We start from the raw sequence: 27399 nt of genomic DNA, 5'->3' as shown, positions 1-27399 counted from the left end.
GGCCCGCATATACAATTATTATTTATGACCACACCGTTGAAACTTTTTGTACTTGTTATTTGTGTGGAGTCGGACAAATTTTGAGCTTGGCGCATTATGGTAGTGGGGCGTTTGTCTGTCAAGCGGTGACGAAGTTGTCAATTTTATGCAAGGAAAAAATTTATTACCACATTGGTCATTCTATTTTAATCAATGGATTTTATCATATAAACAACGAAAACAATTTTGTCGGACAAAAATATTGGGGCATACGACGCGTCGGACAAGCTAAATATGTCAAATTTATGAAAATAATAAATTTATTACCACATGGATAATTTTAACGGTATCTACCATAAAGCATTTTTACAATAATGTGGTAACCTTGTCGGACAATTTTCACGGGGCATATGCGCAGTCGGACGCGCCGAAGATGTCAATTCCCTGAAATTTTTTTATTTACAACCATTTTTTCGACAACATTAGTAGGTTATAAGTAATTATATTCTTAATCAAAAAATCAAAGTGTCGGACAAAAATATTGGGGCAACTCGACAGTCGGACAAAAAATTTAATTTTTATTAGTAAACTATACTTTCCAATTATGCTGGGTTCGTGCATCCCTTATTTTACAACCATTTTTCCGACAAAAGTAGTAGGTTACAAGTAATTATATTCTTAAACAAAAAATGTAATTGTCTGACAAAAATGTTGGGGCAAACGAACAGAAAACTTAATTCTTTTAGGCTATCGACGAGGAGGTATTATCAAAAAAAAATTTTAAAACAGAGTTTCTCGGTTACTTTTGAATCGATTTAGCTGAAAATTGGTACACACACTAAGTAAAGCATTTAAAAGGGTATGACGTAGGTCGGAACCCAAAATTTTCTTTAAAAATTTTCCGACAAGAGGGAAAATTTTAGAAAAATTGTGATCTGATAATGTGTGTATATACTCCTTGAACAACGACAAACATCGTTCTGTATTTTTTTCTCGAATTAAAAAAAAATTTTCAGCACATGTATCAGGTTATAAGTAGTTATATTCCAAATCAAAAAATCTAAGTGTCCGACATAAATAGTGGGGCAAATCCAAAATCGGACAAAAAATTTAATTTTTATTAATAAACTATACTTTTAAACTATTCTGGGTTCGTGCATCCCTTATCTTTACAACCATTTTTCCGACAAAAGTAGTAAGTTACAAGTAATTATACTCTTGAACAAAAAATGTAATTGTCTGACAAAAATGTTGGGGCAAACGAACAGGAAACTTAATTCTTTTAGGCTATGGACGAGGAGGTATTATCCAAAAATATTTTAAAACAGTTTTCTCGGTAATTTTTGAATCGATTTAGCTGAAAATTGGTACAAACACTAAGTAAAACATTTAAAAGGGTATGACGTAGAGCTGTACCCAAAATTTTCCCAAAAAAATTTCCGACAAGAGGGAAAATTTTAGAAAGATATGATATTTGCGTACATACTCTTTTAACAACGACAAACATGGTTCTGTAGTTTTTTTTCTCGAAATAAAAAAAATTTCCGACACAAGTATCAGGTTATAAGTAGTTATATTACAAATAAAAAAATCTAAGTGTCCGACAAAAATATTGGGTCAAATCCAAATTCGTACAAAAAATTTAATTTTTATTGATAAACTATACTTTTAAACTATGCTGGGTTCGTGTATCCCTTATCTTTAGCACCATTTTTCCGACAAAAGTAGTAAGTTACAAGTAATTATACTCCTAAACAAAAAATGTAATTGTCTGACAAAAATCTTGGGGCAAACGAACAGAAAACTTAATTCTTTTAGGCTATCGACGAGAAGGTATTATCAAAAAAATTTTTAAAACAGTTTTCTTGGTTATTTTTGAATCGATTTAGCTCAAAATTGGTACACACACTAAGTAAAACATTTAAAATGGTAGACGCAGAGCTGTACTCAAAATTTTTCCAAAAAAATTTCCGACAAGAGGGAAAATTTTAGAAAAATTTTGATCTGATATTTGCGTACATACTCCTTGAACAACGACAAACAAAGTTCTGTTGTTTTTTTTCTCGAAATAAAAAGAATTTCCGACACAAATCGGGTTATAAGTAGTTATATTCCAAATCAAAAAATCTAAGTGTCGGACAAAAATATTGGGGCAAATCCAAAGTCGGACAAAAAATTTAATGTTTATTAATAAACTATACTTTTAAATTATGCTGGGTTCGTGCATCCCTTATATTTACAACCATTTTTCCGACAAAGTAGTAAGTTACAACTAATTATATTCTTAACCAAAACATGTAACTGTCTGACAAAAATGTTGGGGCAAACGAACAGAAAACTTCATTATTTTAGGCTATCGACGAGGAGGTATTATCAACAAAAAATTTTTAAAACCGTTTTTCTCGGTTATTTTTAGATCGATTTAGCTGAAAATTGTTACACACATTAAGTAAAAAATTTAAAAGGGTATGACTTGGAGAATGGAGAAGAAGACACAATGATGAACTCCAGACAATATACGGAGATGAAAACATAGTACGCTACATTAAATCAAACAGAATACGATGGGCGGGTCACGTACTAAGATCAAGTGAGGAAAGACTTCTAAACGCCACATTCTGGGAAAGGCCCGACGGAAAAAGGTCAGTTGGTCGCCCAAGAAAGAGATGGAAGGACGCAGTAGCCAGCGATCTACGCAAAATGGGAGTACAGCAATAGGAAATAGCCGCTCAGGACCGACAACAATGGAGGGAAATAGTAAACGCGGCCAAGACTCACATAGAGTTGTAGAGCCAAATGATGATGATGATGATGATGACTTAGAGTTGTACCCAAAATTAATTTTGGGTATTAACTACAGTTACATTATTAACTACATTTTTTAACTACAGTTAAGAATTTAATATTCACCATTGGCGCGCATACGGGTAATATGAGCCGAAAAATACGTAATTTAATATGAAGTCAAAAATGTATAAAAATTATTTTTTTTTTAAATTGTACCAAAACGCCCCATTATTTTTGTCCGACAAGTGATCCAATATGCATTACACATATAAAAAAAAACAGTACAAAATAAAAATAACATCTGTGGTAATAAATAAAAAATTTTCAGGAAATTGACATTTTCAGCGCGTCTGACTGCGCATATGCCCCGTGAAAATTGTCCGACAAGGTTACCACATTATTGTAAAAAGGTTTTATGGTAGATTTCGTTAAAATTAGCTATGTGGTAATAAATTTATTATTTTCATAAATTTTAAGTTATTTTTCGGGTGTAACTACAATGATATTATGCTAAAAATGATGGTGTATCGCATATTTAAAATGCGTTTATCACGAAAACGGTTGAGTTGAGGAAGATGAAAGAAGTATACCTTTTTTAAGTAAAACTAATAGGAAAATAAAAATTTTAATGTCAAAATTATACAGAGTGAGGGATAAAAAAAATTGAACGTAATAAATGAGTGCTGAAAGGCATATGTGGCGCCCTCTGGGCAATGCATAATTTTTGGTAAGGAATATAGATTTCTCGACCCAAGAAACCCCCAGATATAAAATTTCATGTTGTTATCTCATACCTATCAGGAAATATTCAATAATAAATAAAAAAAAAGTTTAACTTTGACACCCTGTATCTCGGCTATTATAAACTTTGTACTAAGGTAAGTTAGCATAAATCGGCCTATTTTAACCTCAGGGACCTGAGGTTAAGCTATGGCCCATTCTTTACCAAACACCCTGTATGCATAAAAATTACTTTTTATTTTAATTGTACCAAAACGCCCCATTATTTTTGTCCGACAAGTGATCCAATATGCATTACACATGTAAAAGAACAGTACAAAATAAAAATGACATCTGTGGTAATAAATAAAAATTTTTCAGGAAATTGACATCTTCGGCGCGTCCGACTGCGCATATGCCCCGTGAAAATTGTCCGACAAGGTTACCACATTATTGTAAAAAGGTTTTATGATAGATACCGTTAAAATTATCGATGTGGTAATAAATTTATTATTTTCATAAATTTGACATATTTAGCGTGTCCGACGCGTCATATGCCCCAATATTTTTGTCCGACAAAATTGTTTTCGTTGTTTATATGACAAAATCCATTGATTAAAATAGAATGACCAATGTGGTAATACATTTTTTTCTTGCATAAAATTGACAACTTCGTCACCGCTTGACAGACAAACGCCCCACTACCATAATGCGCCAAGCTCAAAATTTGTCCGACTCCACCCAAATAACAAGTACAAAAAGTTTCAACGGTGTGGTCATAAATAATAATTGTATATGCGGGCCCAAGGCCTATTAGTTACATAAATAAATTAAGTAAAAATGAAAAAATGACTTGGTATTTGAGGAAGGTGGAAAAACCATATGTGTAACATGGGAGTAAAGTGCCTTTTCCTCCCTTGTTATACAAATAGCTATTTTTTTGTTAAAATGAACATATTCACTCGCAAATAACTCGAAAAGTATTGACTTAGTGAAAAAACTCTATAGATCAAAAGTTGTTTAGAATTAGTCATTTTATCCAATTCCGGTCTTATTTTGAATGTATATTTTCCACCTTCGAGAGGGAGGTAGTCCCCTCCATTTTTGTAAAATGGAGGGGATGTAGAATTGTAAACTTTTTCTTATATAATAATAGACAATTTCAACTACCTATTCCCAAATTTTCATCCTTCCTTTATTTTTTTTGGGGTCAGATTGTTCTTTGATCGGGCTATATGAAAAAAATTTCAATTCAAGGATAGGGAATGAAATTATAAACGGCATAAAAATACTTTCAACGAAGAAGTATTCACGTATGAAGGCAAAAACTTGACAGCAAAGAAAGGAAAATCATACCTGGAGTACAGAAGTAGGTAATAATGCAACACATAAGGACTACAAAATTGTAAGAAATTGAGTAAATGAAAAATTTAATCCATAAAAAGGGACCAAGCAACATTTTTCTGCGCACATGGTACAAGGAAAGACACTTTGAGAAGCTTGTTGAAAAATGAAACACAATCAAGGGGAACACCAGTTGGAGAATACCGAAAACACAACTACTAACCGGCTAACCATAAAAATACCAAGACAGGGAGATAACATCAGTGCTAGTATCTTTAATTTGTTGATAAATGAGATTATAAAAAAAAGTTACAACAGCTGGAAGAGGTTACGGGAAGGGTAAACCTGGATACCTATTTGATATTATCTGGAGAAACAAGCACATGATCACAGGAAGTAAAGTGAGAATATATAAGACCTTTAAAACAACTAACAAAAGACGCAAGTCACAAAAAGTACTAACAAAACCCAAAAAACGGGTAAGAGGGGCCCAAATCCTCAAGCGCCGAGTCAACAAACTGGACGTAGCCTAGAGAGGGGACTCGAGACCCGAGAAAGCAATACAGATAGACGATAAGTCGCTAGAGTATAGCGGGAATAGAGCGCCTCATGTTGACCTGCAGTGTTCTGACTAGTATTTCGTGCAGGAGTCCTGGACAAGCAGAACCACTAACAGAGGTATATTAAACATCAGTAGCATATGGACGCAACTAATTAATACAGATATAATTGAGAAAACGTCATACCTCAGGCATCTAATTCGACATAAAGAGCTTGAACAACTTCAAGTGATATTACAAGGAAGTACCGAAGGAAAAACAAGTATAGAGAGACAAAAAGAACTATGGCTGTGTAACTTAAGAGAGTGCACCGATACAATAGTTAATTAACAGTGCAACAAGCTTTGGGCAAAGGAAATTTGTCATATTGATCGCTTATTTCAATCGAGAACATATTTAAGAGGAGGAAGGAACAAAGCCAAAACAAGGAATGATATTAAGCAAACTGCAGATGCCAATGTGGAAGGGATACACGAAAGAGAATGATAAATGGAGGCGAATGAGGAGCTACATTCATATAAATAGATAATGAGTTATATATAATAGATATATTAGAATAGATATATATATAATAGATATATAATAGAACCAGGATACTAGCTCTAATATACATTCCAGCAAAACCAGAAACAGATAAATAATAAATAAATTACCGTATAGAAATAGCAAGAGCAAAATTTGTGAAAATTGTTGGCGAAAATATTAACTAAATACGCATTTTCTGAAAAAAAAATTATATAACAAAAATATACTTACAATCATAAAATGTATAAAAAAAATAGAAACTTGCATTGGGATTCGAACCCGCGTTTATTAGGCTGCTTAGGATTTGAAAACGAAGCCTCTACTGATTTAGCCACTTACACGTACCAGTCATGTGCGAAGATAGACCAACTGAACGTTTTACTGTTTGATAGTTCTGAATTTAATCAAATTAGTTTGATTTTTGTGGAATTAAAATATTAAAATACAACAAAACATAGAGTAAGAAAAGAATATATTAGATAAAGATTGGTAGAAATTTTGTTGGTAATCAAATTATGCAAATCAAAGCATTACCTACTAGATAGATACATACATTTTCCAAATAGGTAAGTATCTATACTAAATTTGCATTCAAGGTGCAGTAGAAATAAACAAACCAAGAGACGTTAAATGCTTCTAGGAGCACTCCCGAATCACAATTTACAATGTATAAACTTTGGAAATCATGATTTGGGATTTACAATGTATACAGAGTCGGTATTTTCTTATCGATGGTATGAGCCTTTAATAAGAGCAACAAAGAGACATGCATTTATTATACATTTAAAACGGGTTAGAAGATATTGGGCGGCCGAAGTAGGAAGAGTCACCAAAAAATTTCGCATTGTAGGTATGGCTTTGTCAGACAGCGTTGCCGAATTTGGAAATTATCAAAAGAAAATATTAAAGTAGAAAAAATAATATGGTTAACTTTTTGTAAACAGATATAATAAACAAATTATTTAAAAATAACAAAATATTGTTTTCACCCATTTTAAAAAAATGTGAAAACGTTGAATTATAATTCAACGTTTATTTTTTTACTTATATTTTCCTTTTAAATAATTTGTTTAGTAGATGTACTTATTTGTTCACAAAAAATAATATAGGTACAGTAATGAGTGCGCTATTAAGAACCGGCAAAATAACGCAAAAGATGGAAAGCATAATACGTTGTGAAATAAAAAGAGATGAAACTAATAGAGATGTAAAATTATCGATAGGAACCTATAAATTTACATAACATTACATAGTTTCGCACCTTTAGACATATCTGAGGAGTATAACAAATCTAACCGTGACAGGAGAATTTTATAAAATTCTAAATGTTTTCTGTCACAGACGTCTAAAGGAGGGAAACTATGTAGGTACCTGATGTAATGTAAACTTATAGGTTCCTATCGATAATTTTACACATCTACTAGTTTTATCTCTTTTTATTTCACAACGTATTAAGTTTTCCATCTTTTGCGTTATTTTGCCGGTTATTAGCGCGCTCATCACTGTATTATTTTTTTTTCTACTTTGATGGATAATTACGCATGTCTGTCTCTCTCAGAGACTTTGTAAACACAACTTTTCCGTCATTAGATAAGACAGGACAAATGAGCTGTCGAATGAAAGTTCATTACCCAACGATCTTATTAAGATGAGAAATTTGACCTTGCATTTCCAGTTTTAGAGTTGAAACTTGAAGTACTATTTTAAAGTCGCCCAATAAATATTATAAATGACGTATTATTGGACGCGCTTTAGCAAGACGAAAACCATTATATTTTTTCGGCTTTGTGCAAGTCTGTCCGTCCGTCTGTCTATCGAATATAACTCCTACGTTATTAAAACTCCGGTAGCAAGATAATGTAGCAGGAGACCTGAAAGCTACGGGCGTGGAGAACTGGACAGAGATTGTCTATAAGACAGAGAAGAGTGAAGGCATGCTGTCGAGTGGGCTAAAACCCACGAAGGGTTGTAACGCCACGTAGTACGTAGTAAGTATGAGGTGTCGAATTAAGGATGGTATTAAAGCTGAGAAATTGGACTTCACACTTCCGGTTGCAGAGTTGAAACTGGAAGTAGTGTTTTACAGCCGCCGAAATAGTACAAGCGACATATTATTCGATGCGCTTTAGCAATACGAAGACAAGGTATCAAATTAGATCTTATAACCCAAAGATGGTATCAGTTGCAACCGGAAGTACTGTTTTAAAATCACCGAAATAGTACAATACATTTGTTTTCGTCTTGCTAAAGCGTGTTAAATAATACATTGCTTGTATTAATTCGGCCTCATTAAAACCGTACTCCCGGTTGTAACTCTATAAACGGAAGTCCGAGGTCAAATTTCTTACTTCTAATGCCATCTTTGGGTTATAAGCTCTCATTCGACACATCATTTGTCATTCTATTTTTTTGTCGGACGGACTGACTGACTTGACTAATACCGGAAGCATCTTCCTACGGCGCGTCGAATAATATGTCGCTTGTACTATTTTGGCGACTTTAAAATAGTACTTGTGCGATCAAGTTTCTCACTTTAATAACATCCTTGGGTTAAGAGCTTTCACTCTTACACCTCATTTGTCCTTCTGTCTGATCTTATGACCGAAAAGTTGTGTTTACAAAGTCTCTGGGACAGAAAAACTTGCATAATTAAAGTAGAAAACATATTATATTATTTTTTGTTAACAAATAGTGTAGGTACTAACCAAATTATTTAAAAGAAAAAACTAATAAAAAAATAAACGTAGAAATATAATTCAACGTTTTCACATTTTTTTAAATTGGCGAAAACAATATTTTTTTACTTAAGTTTTTTTCTTTTAAATAATTTGTTTATTATATCTGTTTACAAAAAGTTAAATATATTATTTTTTCTAAAAATGAATAACCATTTTCAATTTCAATTTCAATTTTCGAATAACCATTTTCAATATGGTTCGGCTGTATTTTCGTTTTGCAACGAAATTGAAAATGGTTATTCATTTTTGATTTACATTTACTCTGTGTGGAGTATGAAGGGGACCAGTCTCGTTGGAACTTTACCGCGCTGAGCAGATGTGACGTGAATTGTAAATTGTAGAATTCCCTCATCTTCCTTAGTCTCAGCATCCGTATGGCTTGCAAATTGTAGAAGCCTCGGAGGTGTAACCAGAGAAGGTTCCCATTGTTTTCATTCTGGTGGGATATGTTGTATGCCATTAGAGTGAAAACTTAGTCTTTTTCTTTAGTCTTCTATTATTTTTTCTATTTTAATATTTTCTTTTGATAATTTCCAACTTTGACAACACTGTCTGACAAAGCCATTATCTACGACCCGAAATTTTTTGGTGACCCTTCCCAGTTCCGCCACGTTCGGCCGTCCCACATCTTCTAACCCGTTTTAAATGTATAATAAATACATGTCTCTTTGTTGCTCTTATTAAAGCGCATACCATCGATAAGAAAATGCCGACTCTGTATACATTGTAAATTATGATTCGGGAGTGCTCCTAGTAGCATTCAACGTGTCTTTGTTTGTTTATTTCTACTGCGTCTTGATTTTAAATTTAGTATATGTAATTTTTTATTACAATACCACAGAATAAATAACCACACAGAAGCGAATCTGACTTTCGTTTCCACTGATTTTGTTGGGACCTAAATATTTGACCTTGTGCACCAGTGACAGAATAGAACTTGATGTTCTAAGGCAGGGGTCGGCAACCTTTTTTGGACGGAGGGCCATGTTCAAAATAAAACCTTTTATGCGGGTCGCATGTTCAAATATAACTTAAATAGTCTTCTTCTTCTTCTTCTTCAGTCTGTTTGCATCCACTCCTGGACACCTCCAATGAGGCCTCCAATGAGTTCTTCACTTCTCTCTGTTTTGTATTATTTAGTGCCAGTTACTCCCCACTTGTGCTTTGATATCGTCTAGCCATCGTTGTTATGGTCTTCCACTACTGAGGCTTGCTCGTCTGGTCTCCGATGTATAATGTTTCTCATCACATTTCGTTGTTTTGTCATGTCACGTGTCCTACCTAGTTTCATTTCATTTGCGCAATTCTTCCAATTACATCCTCCACCTTCGTCCTGCTTCATATGTCCTTATTTCCGTATATGTTTTTTCAGAGATACTCGTAAAATAGCTCATTCGATCTATACAGCGTGAGTTTTATGTATGTAACGCCTCAATTATCTCGGAAACGGCTTGCACGATTTTTATAAATTTTGGTATGCAAGGGTCTTGTGATACGGCCGATATTATGGTGGTATTTACATTGTTTTCGGATCTTCCGTTTTTCTGAAAATCTAATGAACTTTCTTATTTGTAATGGGACACCCTGTATACTTTTTGCGTTTTGAAGTCCTTAAGAAATGCTGATTATTTTTTATGTTATTCCCTATACCTAAATCCCATAATTTCGTCGTTATTGCTATATTTATTTAACAAAAAATTTAAAAAAAGTTATAAAAATGAATTTTCTCGGCCCGACCAGACATTATTTTTGGTTCTTTGGACCATTTTAAATAAAAAAGGTCCCTTGTAATTTTTCTCTAACGTCGATCGTTTTTGAATAGTTATAAACAATTTTATACTGAAAAAACGATAAATGACGGTTATCAAGGCTCAAAATCCCAAGTAAAAAATATTACTTTTGTAATTACACCCTAAATTCAAGTTCAAACCTTATTATACGCAGTTTGGGCTTATTTCATTTTAAAATATTGTTTTTTAATTGTTAATGCAGCATGATAGTCCGTTCTCTCATAAGCGATTCATTTAGACTCTTCTTAAAAATAATATTTTAGAATAAAACATGCCAAAATTCTCATGGGGAGCTGATAGAAGAAGGCTTCAAATTTAATTTAAGCTCTTCGTGATTTCAAAAATAATGTTTTTTATTTATGTTTTTGAGTATTGAAAATCGTCATTTTTCGTTGTTTTCAGTAATAAATTGTTTATAACTTCAGAGAATAATTTTAAAGAACATTTTTTGTTAAATAAATGTAGCAATAACTCCGAAATTGCCGCATTTAGGTATAGGGAATATTACATAAAAAATAATCAGTCTTTTTAAGGACTTCAAAACGCAAAAAATGTACCATGTATTTGAAATAAAAAAGTTCATTAGATTTTCAGAAAAACGGAAAATCTGACAACAATGTAAATACGACCATAATATCCGCCGTATCACAAGACTTTTACACACCAAAATTTATAAAAATCGTGCAAGTCGTTTCTATAATAATTGAGGCGTTCCATACATAAAACTCACTCTGTATATTCATTTTTCATCTGTTTAAAGACATTTATAACTTCCTCGTTAGTAATTTTGGTAGTATGTATTTCAGATCCTACATTTAATATTTCCATACCGTGGTTTTCTGGTTTTGCTACGCTGAATGAGTAGGGATAATTCTGTATAAATAAATAGTAATCTTCAACAATATTTTTTATTATCTTATTTTTGTCGTTTTAGTGATTCCATTTTTATCTTTTATCTGGTGTATTTGTTGTCGATCTTTACTACTTATTTAGAGTTTTTAACACTTTCAATTCAAACTCTTACTTGTTTTTCTCTATAATATTTTCGATTTGTTCGGTGTTATTGTCCCTGATGTCTTGTCTTATTCTTTTTCGTATTGCCTTATTAAGTTTCTTATATTCTGGTGAATTTCGGTCCATGCAACTTCTGTCCTTAATCGTCTGTTGTGTTTCTGTCTTTAATTTTTTATTTTTCATAAATTTGTTGATTTTTTTCTAAAATTGTATTAGTGCTTTGGCGGGCCGCACAAAAAGTTGCAAAGGGCCGCATGCGGCCCGCGGGCCGTAGGTTCCCGACCCCTGTTCTAAGGAATAGACCACTCCAAATTAGGTAATATTTTTGACAAGTAGTTATTAATTAAATATGAAATATAAAATTTAACTATAAAATATAAATAAAATATAAAATAAAACATATATAAATATAAAATTTAACTATAAACAACTGTCACGTCAGTCGCAAAAGTGAGGTTGCACCAGTTACGTTGACACATGAGCATGAAAATTATGTTACCGTTTTTGGCAGGAGTTTCGCTTCTGTGTGGTTATTTATTCTGTGACAATACTAAAACATTTACAATTACGTACCTGTTGCTTTTAAAAACTATTTAAAAAGTCACTACAATTATAAACTTGCTTTTGTTTCTGTCCTCACAACAATAAAAACTAATATACGCAACATTTGTTTACCCATAACCGACATATTGAACAACTGTTGACAGGTCATTGTAATTACCTAATCAGAGCCCGTATAACGTTTAAGCTGCGCCGAAGACCAAGACTTTTGATGAATTCGCGCACATATAAATTTACTCCCAACGCGCCTAAAGAAGTATAACTTCAAAAAGAATGGTATAGTTTATTAAAAAATTAATAATATTCACTTATTTACTACGAGTACTGCAGGTGCAGAGTGACTTTTCGATTCGTAACAAAAGCATCCTGTACATTTTTAATATCAGAACAATTCGCGTAATAAATCTTCGCCGTCGCCAACTGCAAATATCCTCTCGTTCGTTACTCTTCCCGTTTTTCCATTCTGGCAGCGATCCATTGCGAAAGTTTTCATTTGGTCTGGAGCTTTTCGGTCTTTTGAGTTTTTTCGCGCTTCGGGTCCTGAGGGAGAAAAGAGGAAAACGACGAAGCAGGGTGTGCGACACGCCAGGTTGAACGTTATTTATGGGATATTTTCCCGCTTTTCCGGTTTCCCGACCCATATAGAACACGTTATCCCGCTCGATGGTACGGACGACAGTTTGATCCTACGGGTTTTCACGCGTTCTCTAATGAAAATTGAGGTTATGATGTTCTCTTTCTTGGTAGAGATATCCTGTTCTGGAAAATGTTTTATACAAAGCTAGTTACGAACGAAAAAAGTTTTTTGTAGCCTCTGCGCTAAAAATTTCCACAATGCCTTATCTCAGCTTAAGCATAAATGGGATTCCACGCAGAACTTTGTATTAAATTCTGTTGCAAGTTAAAATATCATTTAACTGTGTTTTTTTGAGTAATAAATCCGTTACCAAAATTGTTTTAGCGATCATATACAGGGTGTCCAGAAACTCTACCGACAAACGAAGAAAGGAGATTCCTCATGTAATTTTAAGACATTTTAACCCAATTCATCTAGTCCGAAAATGCTTCCTAAGGGAGCTAGCGCCCTTTGAAGATGGCGTTTTGTAATTAGTGTTTCTTAAATATCTCCAGAACGCTTCTATTTAGAAAAAAGAAAATTAGTACGTATGTTTATATTCCAGAGATAAATCGATTTCATCCATTGTGAATTTCTAGTACCGGTCATGGGCGTCCGTTTTGGGTAGGGCAACGGATATTTTATCGCATAACTTTTTTGTCTTTAACTTTTAAGCATTTTTGATACAGGATTATTAAATTGTGAGGTATTCTAGTACTAAAAGGTACTCTTGATTTAAGTCAGTAGAATACACCGTTTTTGAATACCTCACAATTTAATAATCTAAAGTCAAAAATTCTTAAAAACTAGAGACAAAAAAGTTATGAGATAAAATAACGGTTGACCTACCCAAAACGGACACATATGACCGGTACTAGAAATTCGCAATTAATCAAATCGATTCATACCTGGAATATAAATAAACGTACCAGTTTCCCTTTTTCTAAATAGTTTTTTTTTAAATATTTTTTTGGAAATTCAAAAAACGAAAAATTTTCAAATCAATTTTTCTAGAAAAGGGTGTGTCCTACCGACTTAAAGTAAGTGTACCTTTTAGTACTAAAATTCCTTAGAATTTAATAATCCAGTGTCAAAAATTTCTAAAAGTTAAAAACATAAAAGTTATGCGATAATATAACCGTTGCCCTACCCAAAACGGACGCCTATGGCCGACACTAGAAATTCACAATAAATGTAATCGATTTATCTCTGGAAGATAAATATGCATACCAATTTTCATTTTTCTTAATAAAAGCGTTCTGGAGTTATTTAAGAAAAACTAATTGCAAGACGCCATCTTCAAATGGCTCTAGCTCCCTTAGGAAGCATTTTCGGACTAGATGAATTGGTCTAAAATGTCTTAAATTTATCTGAGGAATCTCATGTCTTCGTTTGTCGGTAGAGTTTCTGGATATCCTGTATAGTTTATCAATAAATGCAGGTTTGAGCAGATAAATTTAAACTAAGCAATGGCTCAAAAAGTGTTACCAGGACTCTGATCCATCGATTACAACCATTAAATCATGGTTTGCTGAATTCAAACGCGGTCGTACTGACACCAATAATACTGAGCGCTCCGGAAGGCCAAAAAACGCTGGAAATTATTACTTAGGCTACGGCTCCACGGGCTGGAAATTGACGCTAGCAGTAGCCGCAAAACGAACTTAAGGTTCCACGGAACGGAATAGGAATAGCCGAACTGAACCGACTACGCACAAGTCCTGTAGTCGATACAGTTCGGCTATTCCTATTCCGTTCTGCGGAACCTTAAGTTCGTTTTGCGGCTACTGCTAGCGTCAATTTCCAGCCCGTGGAGCCGTAGCCTTATGGAAAACCGCAGAGTGAAGTTGCAAGACATAGCTGACACTCTAAGGCTATCAAAGAGTAACGTTTTGGCTATTATACATGAACATTTGGGCATGAGAAAGGTGTGTTCCAAATGATTGCGGCGTTTTCTCACACCAGGTCAAAAACAACAACGAATTGAGGACTCTCGGTGCTGTTTGGTTTGGACATATTTAATCGGAATAAGTTGAGTTTTTGCATAAGAATATCACAATGAATGAAACATGTATCCATCACTTCAATCCGGTATCAAATCAACAGTCATCTGAGTGGACAGCACCCGGAAGCCATCTAAAGCGACCATAGACGCAACAAACTATCGGAGAAGTTATGGCTTTCAACACCGACTACTGTACTGGTTTCTTGGAGCGTCTGAAGAGCGAAATCACAAACAAAATGCCTCGATTGTTCAAGAAAAAATTGTTGTTTCACCAAGACAATGCATCGTAAGTGGATGAAGACGATGGTAAAAATGCACGAATTTGGCTTTGAATTGCTTTCACATCCAGCGTGTAGTCCAGATCTAACCACCAGCGATTGCCATGTTTATTCCGATCTAAAGAAAATGCTCCACGGCAAGAGATATCGCTCCGACAAAGAAGTAATCTTCAAAACTGAAGCCTATTGAAGGCAAAGATAAATCGTTTTACATGGGCGGCATCGAAAAATTTAAAAAGCCTTGGTCTATTGCCGCTAAAGGAGATTGTTTTGATGCATAAAGAATATTTTTTACAAAAAAATATGTGATTAGTTAGGCCCAGGACTTATTGGCCTAGGTATCTATAGTTGAATTGTTATATCTTTATTGTACGGTTTCTTTTTCGAACGCCATTGGTCGCTTGACATACTCACATAAAACAATCGGTACCTATAGCAAAAAATGTGGCGCAGTCAATAGTATTAGTCGAAGTGTTTATTTACTTTATTCCATTACTTGCGTATTCGTTATAATTTAATTCGATAAACATAACGTAATATTTTGGCTAAATATTCACGAGGTAATTTTAGGAACGCTCCCTTGTCTGTCTTTCCTTCATAACATATTCTAAAATAATTTTCGTTTAAACGTCGTGATATTATACGTCAGAAGAAAGTTAATACGTCGTTGTTAGTTTAGAGCAGTAGCAGCCGTACAATTAAACATTAAGAGTCGGAAGAGGACCATTTGAGTAATTACGAAATCAGTTTCTTAATAGACGTCCCGACACGGAGCGGATGTGGCCCCGGAGGATACAATATCCCTTCGGCGGTGCGAAGGGATGAAGGGTTGAATGGAGCTCGAGTTCGTAATCAGCGAGAGATAACATACATACACCGGCTTCTCTACAACAATTTACGTACACTAAAAAACGTATTTCGTCGTATATTTGGGTTTGAGTGAAGACAAAAGGACAAAGCTTTCAAAGTACGTACTCTGGAATTATTAATTTAGAGCTTTAAATGTTTTTGTAGGCAATGTTAAATTTTTCACGTGTAAAAAATGCAAAAAACATAAGTGCAAAGATAATTCCCTCTGCATTTGACTCTCAAACAGACAGAAGCTCCATTCTATCTTCTGTTAGCGATAACCACTAGTTACAGCATGGTGAAAAATATCGCGAATTTCTTCACTGTTGACCCCCAAAGACAACAGACGTGCAAATGTCTCTCTTCCTCCTACCTTGTCTCGACGTGCTCCTCACAGAGGAAGCAATCGTCTATCGACGCACGGTTGGAACTCCACTCTAAACAGCATTGCACTGCTAGATCCTTTGGTTTGGTCTATATAGGATCTCTCTCTCTCTCTCTCTCTTTCTCTATCTTTTTCTCTCTCTTGTGAGTTCCCGATTTCTAATGGTTGTGGGCAAAGAACGACAAATGCATATCACCTCATACAATGTTAGAACTCTTATATCGGACCAGAAGATGATGGAACTAGAGGAAGAGCTGAAAACAATAAAATGGGACATCATCGGCCTCAGCGAAATCAGACGAAGAGGAGAAGCCCAAATTACTCTTAAAGCGGGACACTTATTTCATTTTAGAGAAGAAGACACTTCAAATGGTGGTGTAGGATTCATTATACATAGAAAGCACGCCCAAAATATAACTAAAATTAATAGCGTAAGTCCCAGAATTGTGTACCTCATCTTCGAACAAAATGCAAGATATAACCTTAAGATAATCCAGACATATGCTCCAACGACTAGCCACTCGGATGAAGAAATTGAAAAATTTTATGATGACCTACAAACAGCATTACATACAACACCAACATATTACACAATAATTATGGGCGACTTTAATGCGAAAATGGGCTTTAAACAAGATGATGCAGAAGTAGCAATGGGCAAGTCTGGGTACGGCGAAAGAAATGAACGAGGGCAAAGATTGCTCAACTTCGTACACCAGGAAAATTTATCCAAGATGAATTCTTTTTTCGATAAAAAGCCTCAGCGTAAATGGACATGGATAAGCCCAGATGACAGTGTCAAAAATGAGATAGATTTTATCATAACGAATAGAAAAGAAATAATTAAAGATGTTGAAGTACTTAACAAATTTTCGATAGGAAGCGACCACAGATTAATCCGAGCAAGAATACAAATAAATATCAACTTGGAAAGAACAAAGATGATCTTAAAAACACGAAAGAAAAAAAGGAATCGCCCAGAAAACAACGACCTCTATGAAGATAGACTAACCAGACGTATACAAGACTTAGAAAACGAAATAGAAGACATCGAACTAGCAAATAAATCTCATAACGAAGGCACTACAAGAAACCGAAAGGGAGTGCTGCCCCACGGTCGTGACCCATAAAGAAAAATTAAGCCAAAATACCAAAGAGTTACTAAGTAAAAGAAGACAACTAAAGGAAAAATACGACTCCAACTACACAACACTGAGGAAATTAAATAAAGATATCCACCGATTAATCCGAAAAGATATAAGAGAAAACAATACAAGAGAAATAACTCATATAATTCAAGAAAACAAAAGATTAAAAGTTTTGCGGCGAAATACGAATAACATTGGCAACAAAAATATGTACAGAATAAGAAACAAAGATAACAACATTGCTAGGGATAGAGCCGAAATCCTTAAGGTTGTCGAATCGTTTTATCGCGAAATGTATGAGAGCACCAACGCAAGGCAAGATCAGACCCTGCTCAAAATCACAAACCAAAGATCAGAATTAATGCCAGAAGTAAGACCATACGAAGTTGAAAAGACACTTTCAGAAATGAAAAATAATAAATCGCCTGGCAATGACGGAGTAGTGATCGAGGGAATCAAATAAGGTGAAAATAAAATTATCCAGGTTTTGGCCAAACTTTTCACCGAATGCATTTACCAAGGAAAAACCCCTTCCCAATGGAACAATGCAGTCTTTGTTTTATTGCACAAGAAAGGTGTCGTAACAGATCTAAAAAAACTACCGTCCTATCAGTCTGCTATAACACATATATAAACTTTTCACAAAAACTATCAAAAAAAGACTGGAGGCTAAGTTAGACTTCTATCAGCCTAGAGAACAAGCTGGGTTTAGATCCGGATATAGCACTAACGACCACTTACTGGTAACAAAAAACTTGATAGAGAAGTCGGCGGAATACAACAAACCATTGGCACTGATATTCGTGGACTACGAGAAAGCGTTCGATACCATAAACTAGCAGAAAATGTTAAAAGCATTGATATGACAAAATGCCATATGACAGAATGCCGAATAGACCATCGCTACACTAACATGATAAAACATATCTACCACAATGCAACGGCTAGCGTAAGACTCTCTGATCAGCAAACTAATAAATTCTGCATGCAGCGAGGAGTACGGTAAGCAGACACCATCTCACCAAATCTGTTCACAACCCTTTTAGAACACACTTTTAAGAAGGCAGATCTGAACGAATATGATATCAATATAAATGGAGAGAAGCTCAGTCATTTGAGATTCGCAGATGACATCGTCCTTATAGCCGATCGTATGGATGATGCAATAATAATGTTGAACAAGTTATATCAGGCTTCCTTAGAGGTCGGACTAAAGATTAATATCAACAAGACTAATTAATTAAATCGTAATATTGTTAAAAAAGGGTTCAAGGCAGGTTTTGTTTATATTCGATTCAGAGTTGGACTACCATCTCCATAATATTGTTGTTGATGGAATGGATAATGAGTAGACTGCTACATTTTACTCTATTTTCGGGTAGAAGTAAAATGTATTTTGAATTAAATAAATTACATCCATTCTTCTTTTTTTTTGTCAAATAATTTAATTAAAAAATTTATTTTAGACCGTGTATAAATAATTATTTAAATGTTTATATTACTGAATAGAGAATAATAACCTTTCAAATGAGCTAGCACACGACCCCTATTTCCTTTTAAATAATCATCGATTACGTCATCACGACCAGATGGATGACGTCACTAGTATGGCATATATGCCAAAATATCTTGATTTAAAAATGAAAATCGAGCTGTTTCGGGATTTTTCCTTAAAGTCGCCGGTTTACGTAATAATGAATTTATTCCTTTCATTTGCACCATACTGTATTATTTATAATATTGTTCAAATAACTTAAAGATGTTTATAAACGTATATATATTTCAGTACTCGTAATTAAGAAAGAATTACCAGATGAGTTAAAAAGCCAATTTGATTCACTTTGCGGTATGTAAATAGTGACAGTTTTTCGCGTGTACTTAAGGTCTTTCCTGCGACTACTGCCGTGTTCTCCATTGTACCCAGTTTCCCCATTTTCATTTCCTGCTACAATAGTTCATTAAAAAGGTGTTTCGGAGGCTATTCGGGAGGCTATTAGATGGCCTGATATTGCTCCTTGGAGAGCCGTTCTCTGGCGTGCCATCCGACGACAATGAAACTCACTCGTAAATTGCTTAGCGAATGCTAGAAAGAGATGGAGGCGGACGGATAATACGGGCGAGATAAAGAGAGATTCCCGGAGACGATGACGATGGAGGAAAATGATGCTGTCACAGGAGGATGAACTCAGGTCTGGGTTAATAATAATTTTGTATAAACTTCACGTTTACTGTCAAAAGGGTATTTTTAACACAACCAATACAATAAATGTGCATGATTAGTACTAATTGCAAAATCAACATATCGCACCCTCAGTAATATAGAGGCATAATTCAAAAAAGTAGATTTTTGGGAAATCGCGTTTAAAGAGTCTGGTTCCCAAAATTACAACTATTTTTCCAAATAACATGCTTATTATTTAAGTTATAAATGTGAAATTTGGCAGATTTGTTATTTGATAATTGCACTATAAAAATAGCGATGAGAAAAAATTAATATAAATAAATTCCATTAATTACATGTAATTGAAAAAAATACTTTCAAGTTAATCCCATATAGTACAAAAAAACATATTATGTAACAGAAATAAGGAACTGTTTAAGTTTGATCCCTTATATTATTAATGCCCTGTCACTGGTTATGCAAAATAACGATCTATTATGAATTAGACCGATTTATTTATTATATTTTGCATAATATAACCGCTCAACTAGATACAAAATGTTAAAACACAAACTAACCAGGATTTTCGTCATAGAAAGACATGTTACTGATTGCTCCCTTGTAGGGGTAAAAACCAGAGGTAGCCAAGGAGAGAGAGAGAGAGGCATAAATATATTTACCGAACCATACATGTTCTTTTTCTCCCTCTGTCAATGCTAACGGGTAGAGAATTTCATTTTGTGCCCATATCATTCAAAATCACAATTAACACAAATTTTGAGTTGAGCCCTTATATTACTGGAGGTGCGATATTTTTTCGCCTATAACGTTGGCCATAGAGCTAGTAAGATGTGATTGTATGTTAAAGTAATTCCTTGTTTCGTAATCTGACTGTTCGCTATAATACATTGAAAACTGTTGTTTTCTACATGTCCAGAAAATATACTACAATTTAGTTTCACTACAGCTATTTCGGCAGTGTCTTTCCCAAGTGATGTTTTTTTCTATGCGTCCACACTCTCTAGTCGTTCTGAATAAGTTCATGAAGGTGAAGTGTCTACGTAGAATCTCTTTTCTATTATTAAAATCCCTTTACTGTTCTGCTATATGTTTGTTAAAGTTTCTACCAGTTTGACCGATGTAAGTTTTTGGGAAGTCAAAATATGTAATTTTTTATACACCACTCTGTACGTGCTTTTCTTTTGGCTCTTGTTTTTCTTAATATGTATATGTATTTGTTTAGGTCATTATTTGTGCTGAAAGCTGGAGTTATTCCTTTATTTTTTATGTGGTCAGCTATTTTTGTTGATATCTTGCCTGTATATTATGTAATCGAACAAAAAGTACTGGATTTTTCCCCTCGTAGTATGGCCTAAATAAAATACTTTTTATTTTATTTTATTTTACTCAACAGATTTTAGTAATTCTCTATTCTCATTAACTTTTCTTAAGAGCACACAGTAGCGATCAACAGGTAGCAACAAACGCGGTCCAAGATTGCGAAAGTGCTGCGAACTTTCAAAATTGAGGCAACAGTGCGTCGGTAATTCGACACTGACAGTGACGTTTCTACTATCAAAAACAATAATTTTTATACACATAGGCGCGAAATGTTGCCAAGTCAGTGACGTTCGATTTCTTGTTATAAAAAAATCGATTTTTAGTAGTTCCAATGTGACACAAAATCTAGGCACGGGATAAAAAAGTTTATTTGAAGAAAGTGTATTTTTTTGTCTTTCTTAATGGCAGTACAGGCTCTTTTTTTCAATATTTTATTTAGTGATAGAGTAATTTCCACATACTAACATATTTCTGAAGTTGGGCTCTGTACCGCCATTCTTTATTATATTACGAATATGTGTGCCAAATATCTCGACAAAATATTCAAAATTAGAGCTGCAATCTTGGAACGCGTTTGTTGCTACATGTTGATCGTTACTGTTTGCTCTTAAAATTTCGTTGGCAGTTAGTACACAATATTTAATATTTACCTACTTATTCACATTCTAAATACTTCAATTCGGTTCATTGTTTAGCTTCCATGCTACTACTCCGTATAAAACTTAGTATGTATTTCCGTCTTAGTTCTAATCTGAGATAGTTATTTCAAAGAAATGTTCTCATTTCTAATTAATGGCTTACTTCTAGAATGAAATTAATCATATATTATATGTTCATCTCCTGTTTCTAAAACAGTTCATAGAAAAAAAAACTGTAGTAATTTCAAAAGACTTTATCCGTTGAAAATGAGGCCAAATAATTACGCAGGTGATGGAAACAGAATATCTAGTAATTAAATTATCTAGAGACCAAAAAATAAAGGAAGTAAACCAATAAATGACTACAACGAACAAAATATCTGGATGCCTGAATTGGAGAAATCAGTTCTACCTGAATTGGAGAAATCAGTTCTTATCAACAGAAGTGCAAACCAGAATACATAAAGCTATCGTTAAAACACTAATGGCCTTCACTGCTAAAACCCGATCTGACACGAGTCTAACCCAAAGAATATAAAAAAATGGAAAACAATTTTTTAGTAGAATAATAAATAAAACATTAAAAAACAAAACAAAGAACGAAAATATAAGGTTCATATGCAAAATTAGAGAAATAAACAGGTGGATAAAGAACATAAAATCTAAACGGATGCAGCATTTAAATCTAATGACAGAAGAGAGTAGCAAAATAGCAAGAGATAAACGATTATTAGACAATTTTTGAAACCAAGATATAATCCGAAGAATGAACTAGTATAGTTGAAATAAGAATTATATCAGAATGATCAGATTTGAAGATTTGGATAATTCTGCTTTAAGATATAGTGCGGCAGCTTGTTGTTCTGATATGTAATTAAAATATTTATTATTTACTTACAGGTATGTACCTACCGTTAAAGCAATACATGTCGTATGTGCTAAAATTAATTTTAACCATTTTTTATTTACATTTCACCTTACAGGGAGCCTCCTATTTATATAATATCAGGTCGAACAAAATATTCTAATCTGAATGCAAATCAATAGTCATACACTCCACTAACGAACTGCTTTCCGACTAAAACGCTTACTAAAACGGCATTCAGTCGATTGTAAACAAGAAGATATCAAATGTCGCCGCCTTTAAAGCGTTCTACAATACATGTTTCCTCGACCATATAAACATATAGCGAATCTTTCCTGTCTCTAGTGATCTTTAATTTAAATTGAGTAGATTTTATTTTTGATTTTATTCATGTATTTACTTTGTATTGTTTTACTATTTTTTGCCTAAAAATATTTGGCGCCCAACTCTACATTCAACTAAATCTTTTTAAATAATTTTAACTAATATTTTATTGATATCTCCACCTGAATATGTATCTCCTGCTAAACATGTTTTTTGGTGTTCTCTGTGACAAGTTTTAAAACATTCATTGTCATTAATGTCACTGAATGTTCATTTTTGCACAGTAACGAAGGGCATCTGACGTAATGCTTGACGACGGGATATTATCAAAAATTATCGGGTATAATATCACAAGAGAGTGAGAATAAATTGACAATAATGCGACAGTTTTTCGAAAATTTGTTGTCTGGCAATAGACACGAGAGCCCGCAGGGCTCGAGCGGCTATTGCCCAATGACAACAAATTTGAGAAAAAATGAAGCATTATTTTCTTATTTATTCTTACTGTCGTGTGATATTCGTAAGATTATTTTTTAATACTTACATATAAAATTCAAGTCTTTATATAAAAACAGTCAGTGACATTGATCCCAATTAATGTGACACATATTTTTCAACTTGTCAATGTGAAAAGCACTGTTTAGCAAATATTTAGATGAAGGTATTATTAAAATATTAGTTAATTTATTTATAAATACAGTTTTATTCATGAAATAATCTTACCGAAGTAAATCGAGCGCTTAAATTTACCTATTTGTGTTCTCCTCGTGACAATTTGACATTAGATACAGAACTAAAAGTATATTATGAATATTTTCTTAAATGTGACAGTTGTCAAAACTAGGAAACTGGTTGCAATTAAACAGAAACAATCCACTTAAAAAAAATCCCCGTAGTAATTGCACAAGAGCTCTAAAATTCTATATTAATTTTAGAGATCGAGTGCAATTTGTTGCGATTATTTCATGAATAAAACTGTTCAAAACCAAAATTTTATTGTAATTTATTTATGTAAGTACAAATTAGTACAATTAAACACACAGTTGTTATAAATATTTTACGGTTGAAAGTCTTCACTTTTATAATTTTTAAAATATTCATTGTCATTAATGTCACTGAATGTATTTTTTCGTAGCAACGAAGGGCATCTAACGTAATATACTTGAAGACGGGATATTATCAAAATTATCACTTTACTTTTTATTTCTGTAGCTTTCTATTGGTCAGAATCTCCTATGAATGAAATAATTACTGTCATCTTCTACAGTAGAAAATTACCGATGAAATAATAATCTGATTGGACAGAATTAAACACGTGATCAAAAATCTTACTATACGATTGGAAGTTAAAATCCTTAAAAAATAATCACTTTAATTTTTATTGCTGTAGCTTTCTATTGGTCAGAATCTTCTATGAATGAAATAATATATTTAATATTTCTTCTTCAATCTCAATTTTCACTCAAAGTCTTCAAAAAGTTTGATTTTTTGGCGCACCGTTCGGAAAAGGCTAAACCGGCCCTGTCTCGACGTCTGAATGTAAGCGTCGCTGGTGGCTAGAGCAATTCCACCATCTGAGCTGATAACGGCTCTACCCGGCAATGCACGGCATTGCTGGCGATGCCGTCGTTTGCCCGACGACAATTTATCACAGCACCGTCGGCATTAACCTGCAAGCACACCAGCACCAGCACAGGAAAGACGAAGGCAAGACAATGTCTTCCAACGGTAATGGTTCGGAGCCGTGAAAAATGATGATGATACGGCCCCGTGCGCCAAAAACGAAAATCCCTTAAGTTCGCATTCGCAATTGCGAAAAGGAAAGAGAAATGCATGTGGCAGCATAAAATTTAGAAAAGTCACTTAAAGACAAAAAAACTGTTTTTTGCCGCTCTATCCACTTAGAAACTACAAAATCCAATACACAAGATGCATTCTCATGTTTCCATAAAAACTGACTTAGGAAAAGCCTTCTACATTTTTCTGTAAATTTATCTTTCGGTCACTTCATTTCGTTTTAAATACTGTTTTATTACGCTGTTTTACTGTTTTATTACGCTGTTTTACTGTTTTAATACTGTTTTATAACTCAATCCTGTTTCAGAAACGCCGCAAACAAAATTAAAATTGCTGTGATGATAGCCAACGTCCGCAACGGTCAAGGCACATGAAAAAGAAGAAGAATCCTGTATCATGCCAGTTTTGAACACTCATTTTATTCGATTTAATCTTTATATTTTTGTACGATAACTTGTACATATGTGAGAGTATGAATATACTTTCAGAGGGTGTGGACTGTATTTAGGATTGTTAGGTTCAGGTTCAAGTGGAAAGTATAAGGTTTTATACAGACAATATTGATATTTATATGTATAACATTTATATAATATATATATTAACACAGGTTGTGCAACGTTGTAGATCACTAGAGCCGCAGTCACAAAAGAATTGAGTTTTGATTGCCGCGCTGATGTATGCCGTCACTTGCGAATTACTGTTCGTCACGTAACGTAACACGTATTGCTATTTCGTTTCAGTCCAAAAGAAAGGCTGGACCATCAAGAGATGAGCGGTACCGAGTACCGACTTGATACGTCGAAAGATCGTCGAGAAGAGATTGCACCCTCACGTGTGAGTAGTACTTGTTGACCGTCGAACGGCTGATGGGAGAGAGAGCAGAGAGATTGCACCCTCACGTGTTGCAAGAGGTACGAGAGAGAAGCTCACCCTGGGTGTCGGAGAAGAGAGCAAAATCTCAATCACAAATTGTCCAAATATTGTCTGTCTGCAAGGGTGAGGAGAGAGGGTAAGAAATATGAGGGATGAAATGGTACTATTGAACAGGGCTGGCTTGAGTTTTATTTAAAGTTAAGGGTTTTAATAAGAGATAAAACACAGTAAAAAATATAATATTTTTTTACATGTGAAAATTGAACCTTTACTATTATTTTCTATATCCGGATTTTTACTTTTTCTCTATAGTAAAATGTGATGAGCGTCACGGAAGTAGGGCCACGACACGTCATCACGAAAGTAGAGCAACGAAATAGCGCCACGACACGATTTTACGAAAATTGAAAAAAATGATCAACGCAACAAAGTGAAAATACCCCGAGAGCATCAAATGATGTTGTAAAACGCGCACTATGGTTCCCTGTTCCCTATTTCTATTAAATAGTAAAATACACCAAATGATACTTGAAAAAAAGTGTTAAATCCACTTACCAATTATTAACTTGTAGTATCGTAAGGCCAGTATCCTGCGCTAGTTGTTTTTTCTGGTCCTCCGAAGGGTACGGATGCTGGAACAAAAATAGATTATTAATATTACAGGTTATTTGAAATTCTCACAAAATTAGTCACCAAATATTTATTATTTAAAAAATTAGTTCTATCCGTATAGTTTTACCTGAGATATACCCAGTCGGCTAATTTCATGAAAGTACGCTGACTATTATATTGCTGTATTATATCATTATCTTATTATGAATAGGATAATACGATACGGACAATGCAGGGGCAATTCCAATATCTGCTGACGTCAGGAACTAACTTTCTTTACGTACCCAAAGTTACGTAAAAATATTACATAGAGTAGAGACAGTAGAATAATAGTGCTCGTAGGAGACAGAAGTACGCACAGTGCCTTAAATATCGTAAAACATAGTGGAAGAATAGTCGTGGCAGAAGAAACAAATACTCGCAGTGTGTCATCTCCTAGTGTATTACAAGTATTTAAATGTAGGTATTGCGACATAGAAAGTTGAGAAAGTTATCTCTGTCCCCTAGTGCCGATAATACTCTTTAATCTTAAATTGTACGTTTGATTTGTAAGGGGTTCCTCGCAAAATTTGTGGAAGCTTGGAGTGACAAGTTTGAGACGTATCGAGGCAATACATAAAAAGCTACATAGCAGATAAGGTTCGGCATATGCAGGGTGGCCCGAAATGATAGGTCATTAATTATACCACATATTCTGGGGTAAAAAATAGTTAGGTTGAACCTAACTTACCTTAGTACAAATGTGCTCATAAAAAAAGTTGCAGCCCTTTGAGTTACAAAATGAAAATCGATTTTTTTCAATATATCGAAAACTATTTTTATTGAAAATGGACATGTATCATTCTTATGGCAGGAACATCTTAAAACAAAATTATAGTAAAATTTGTCCACTCCATAAAATTTTATCGGGGTTTTGTTCCCTTAAATCCCCCAAACTTTTTCCATCCAATTAATTCATTATTGTGGTACCATTAGTTAAACAACGTTTTTAAAACTTTTTTGCCTCTCAGTATTTTTTCGATAGCCAGTTTTTATCGAGATGCGGCTTCTTTTTTAACATATTTACATACAAATTTTATGGGGGTTTTGTTCCTTTAAACCCCCCAAATGTTTGTATATGTTCCAATTAAATTATTATTGTGGTACCATTAGTTAAACACAGTGTTTATAAAAATTTTTTGCCTCTTATGCCTGGTTGCACGAACAGATCTAAGTTCCACCTTAGCTAAGCTCTACTTATGGATAGGGCCTCCTTGAGTATCACTTACGTTGCACCATAATTTTAGATTCTTACCTTATTATCAATTATATCTATTATTATATTATGGTATTCTTATTGTAACATATTATAATAATTATATTATATTAATTCTTATGATATTCTCGACTTAAGCTTAAGATCTGTTGGTGCAACCGGGCATAAGTCTTTTTTTGATAAGTCACCTTTTATCGAGATGTGGCTTCTTTTTCAAAATATACCTAAAAATGT

General features: G+C 34.0%; 1 protein-coding gene across 1 annotated transcript in view; it reads right to left on the bottom strand.

Moving 5' to 3' along the window:
- LOC126886048 (homeobox protein homothorax-like) overlaps window positions 1-27399 on the bottom strand; it is a 272288-nt gene that overhangs the window by 136866 nt on the left and 108023 nt on the right. Inside the window, exon 4 of the mRNA XM_050652887.1 lies at window positions 25854-25930. Coding sequence (XP_050508844.1) covers window positions 25854-25930 — 77 coding nt within the window. The remainder of the gene's footprint in view (window positions 1-25853; window positions 25931-27399) is intronic.

This window comes from Diabrotica virgifera, chromosome 6, assembly GCF_917563875.1.
Source record: "Diabrotica virgifera virgifera chromosome 6, PGI_DIABVI_V3a".
In the NCBI taxonomy this organism is placed as follows: Eukaryota; Metazoa; Arthropoda; class Insecta; order Coleoptera; family Chrysomelidae; genus Diabrotica; species Diabrotica virgifera.
Note: the sequence above shows the minus strand (reverse complement) of the source record. Positions and strands in the feature narration are given on the sequence as shown.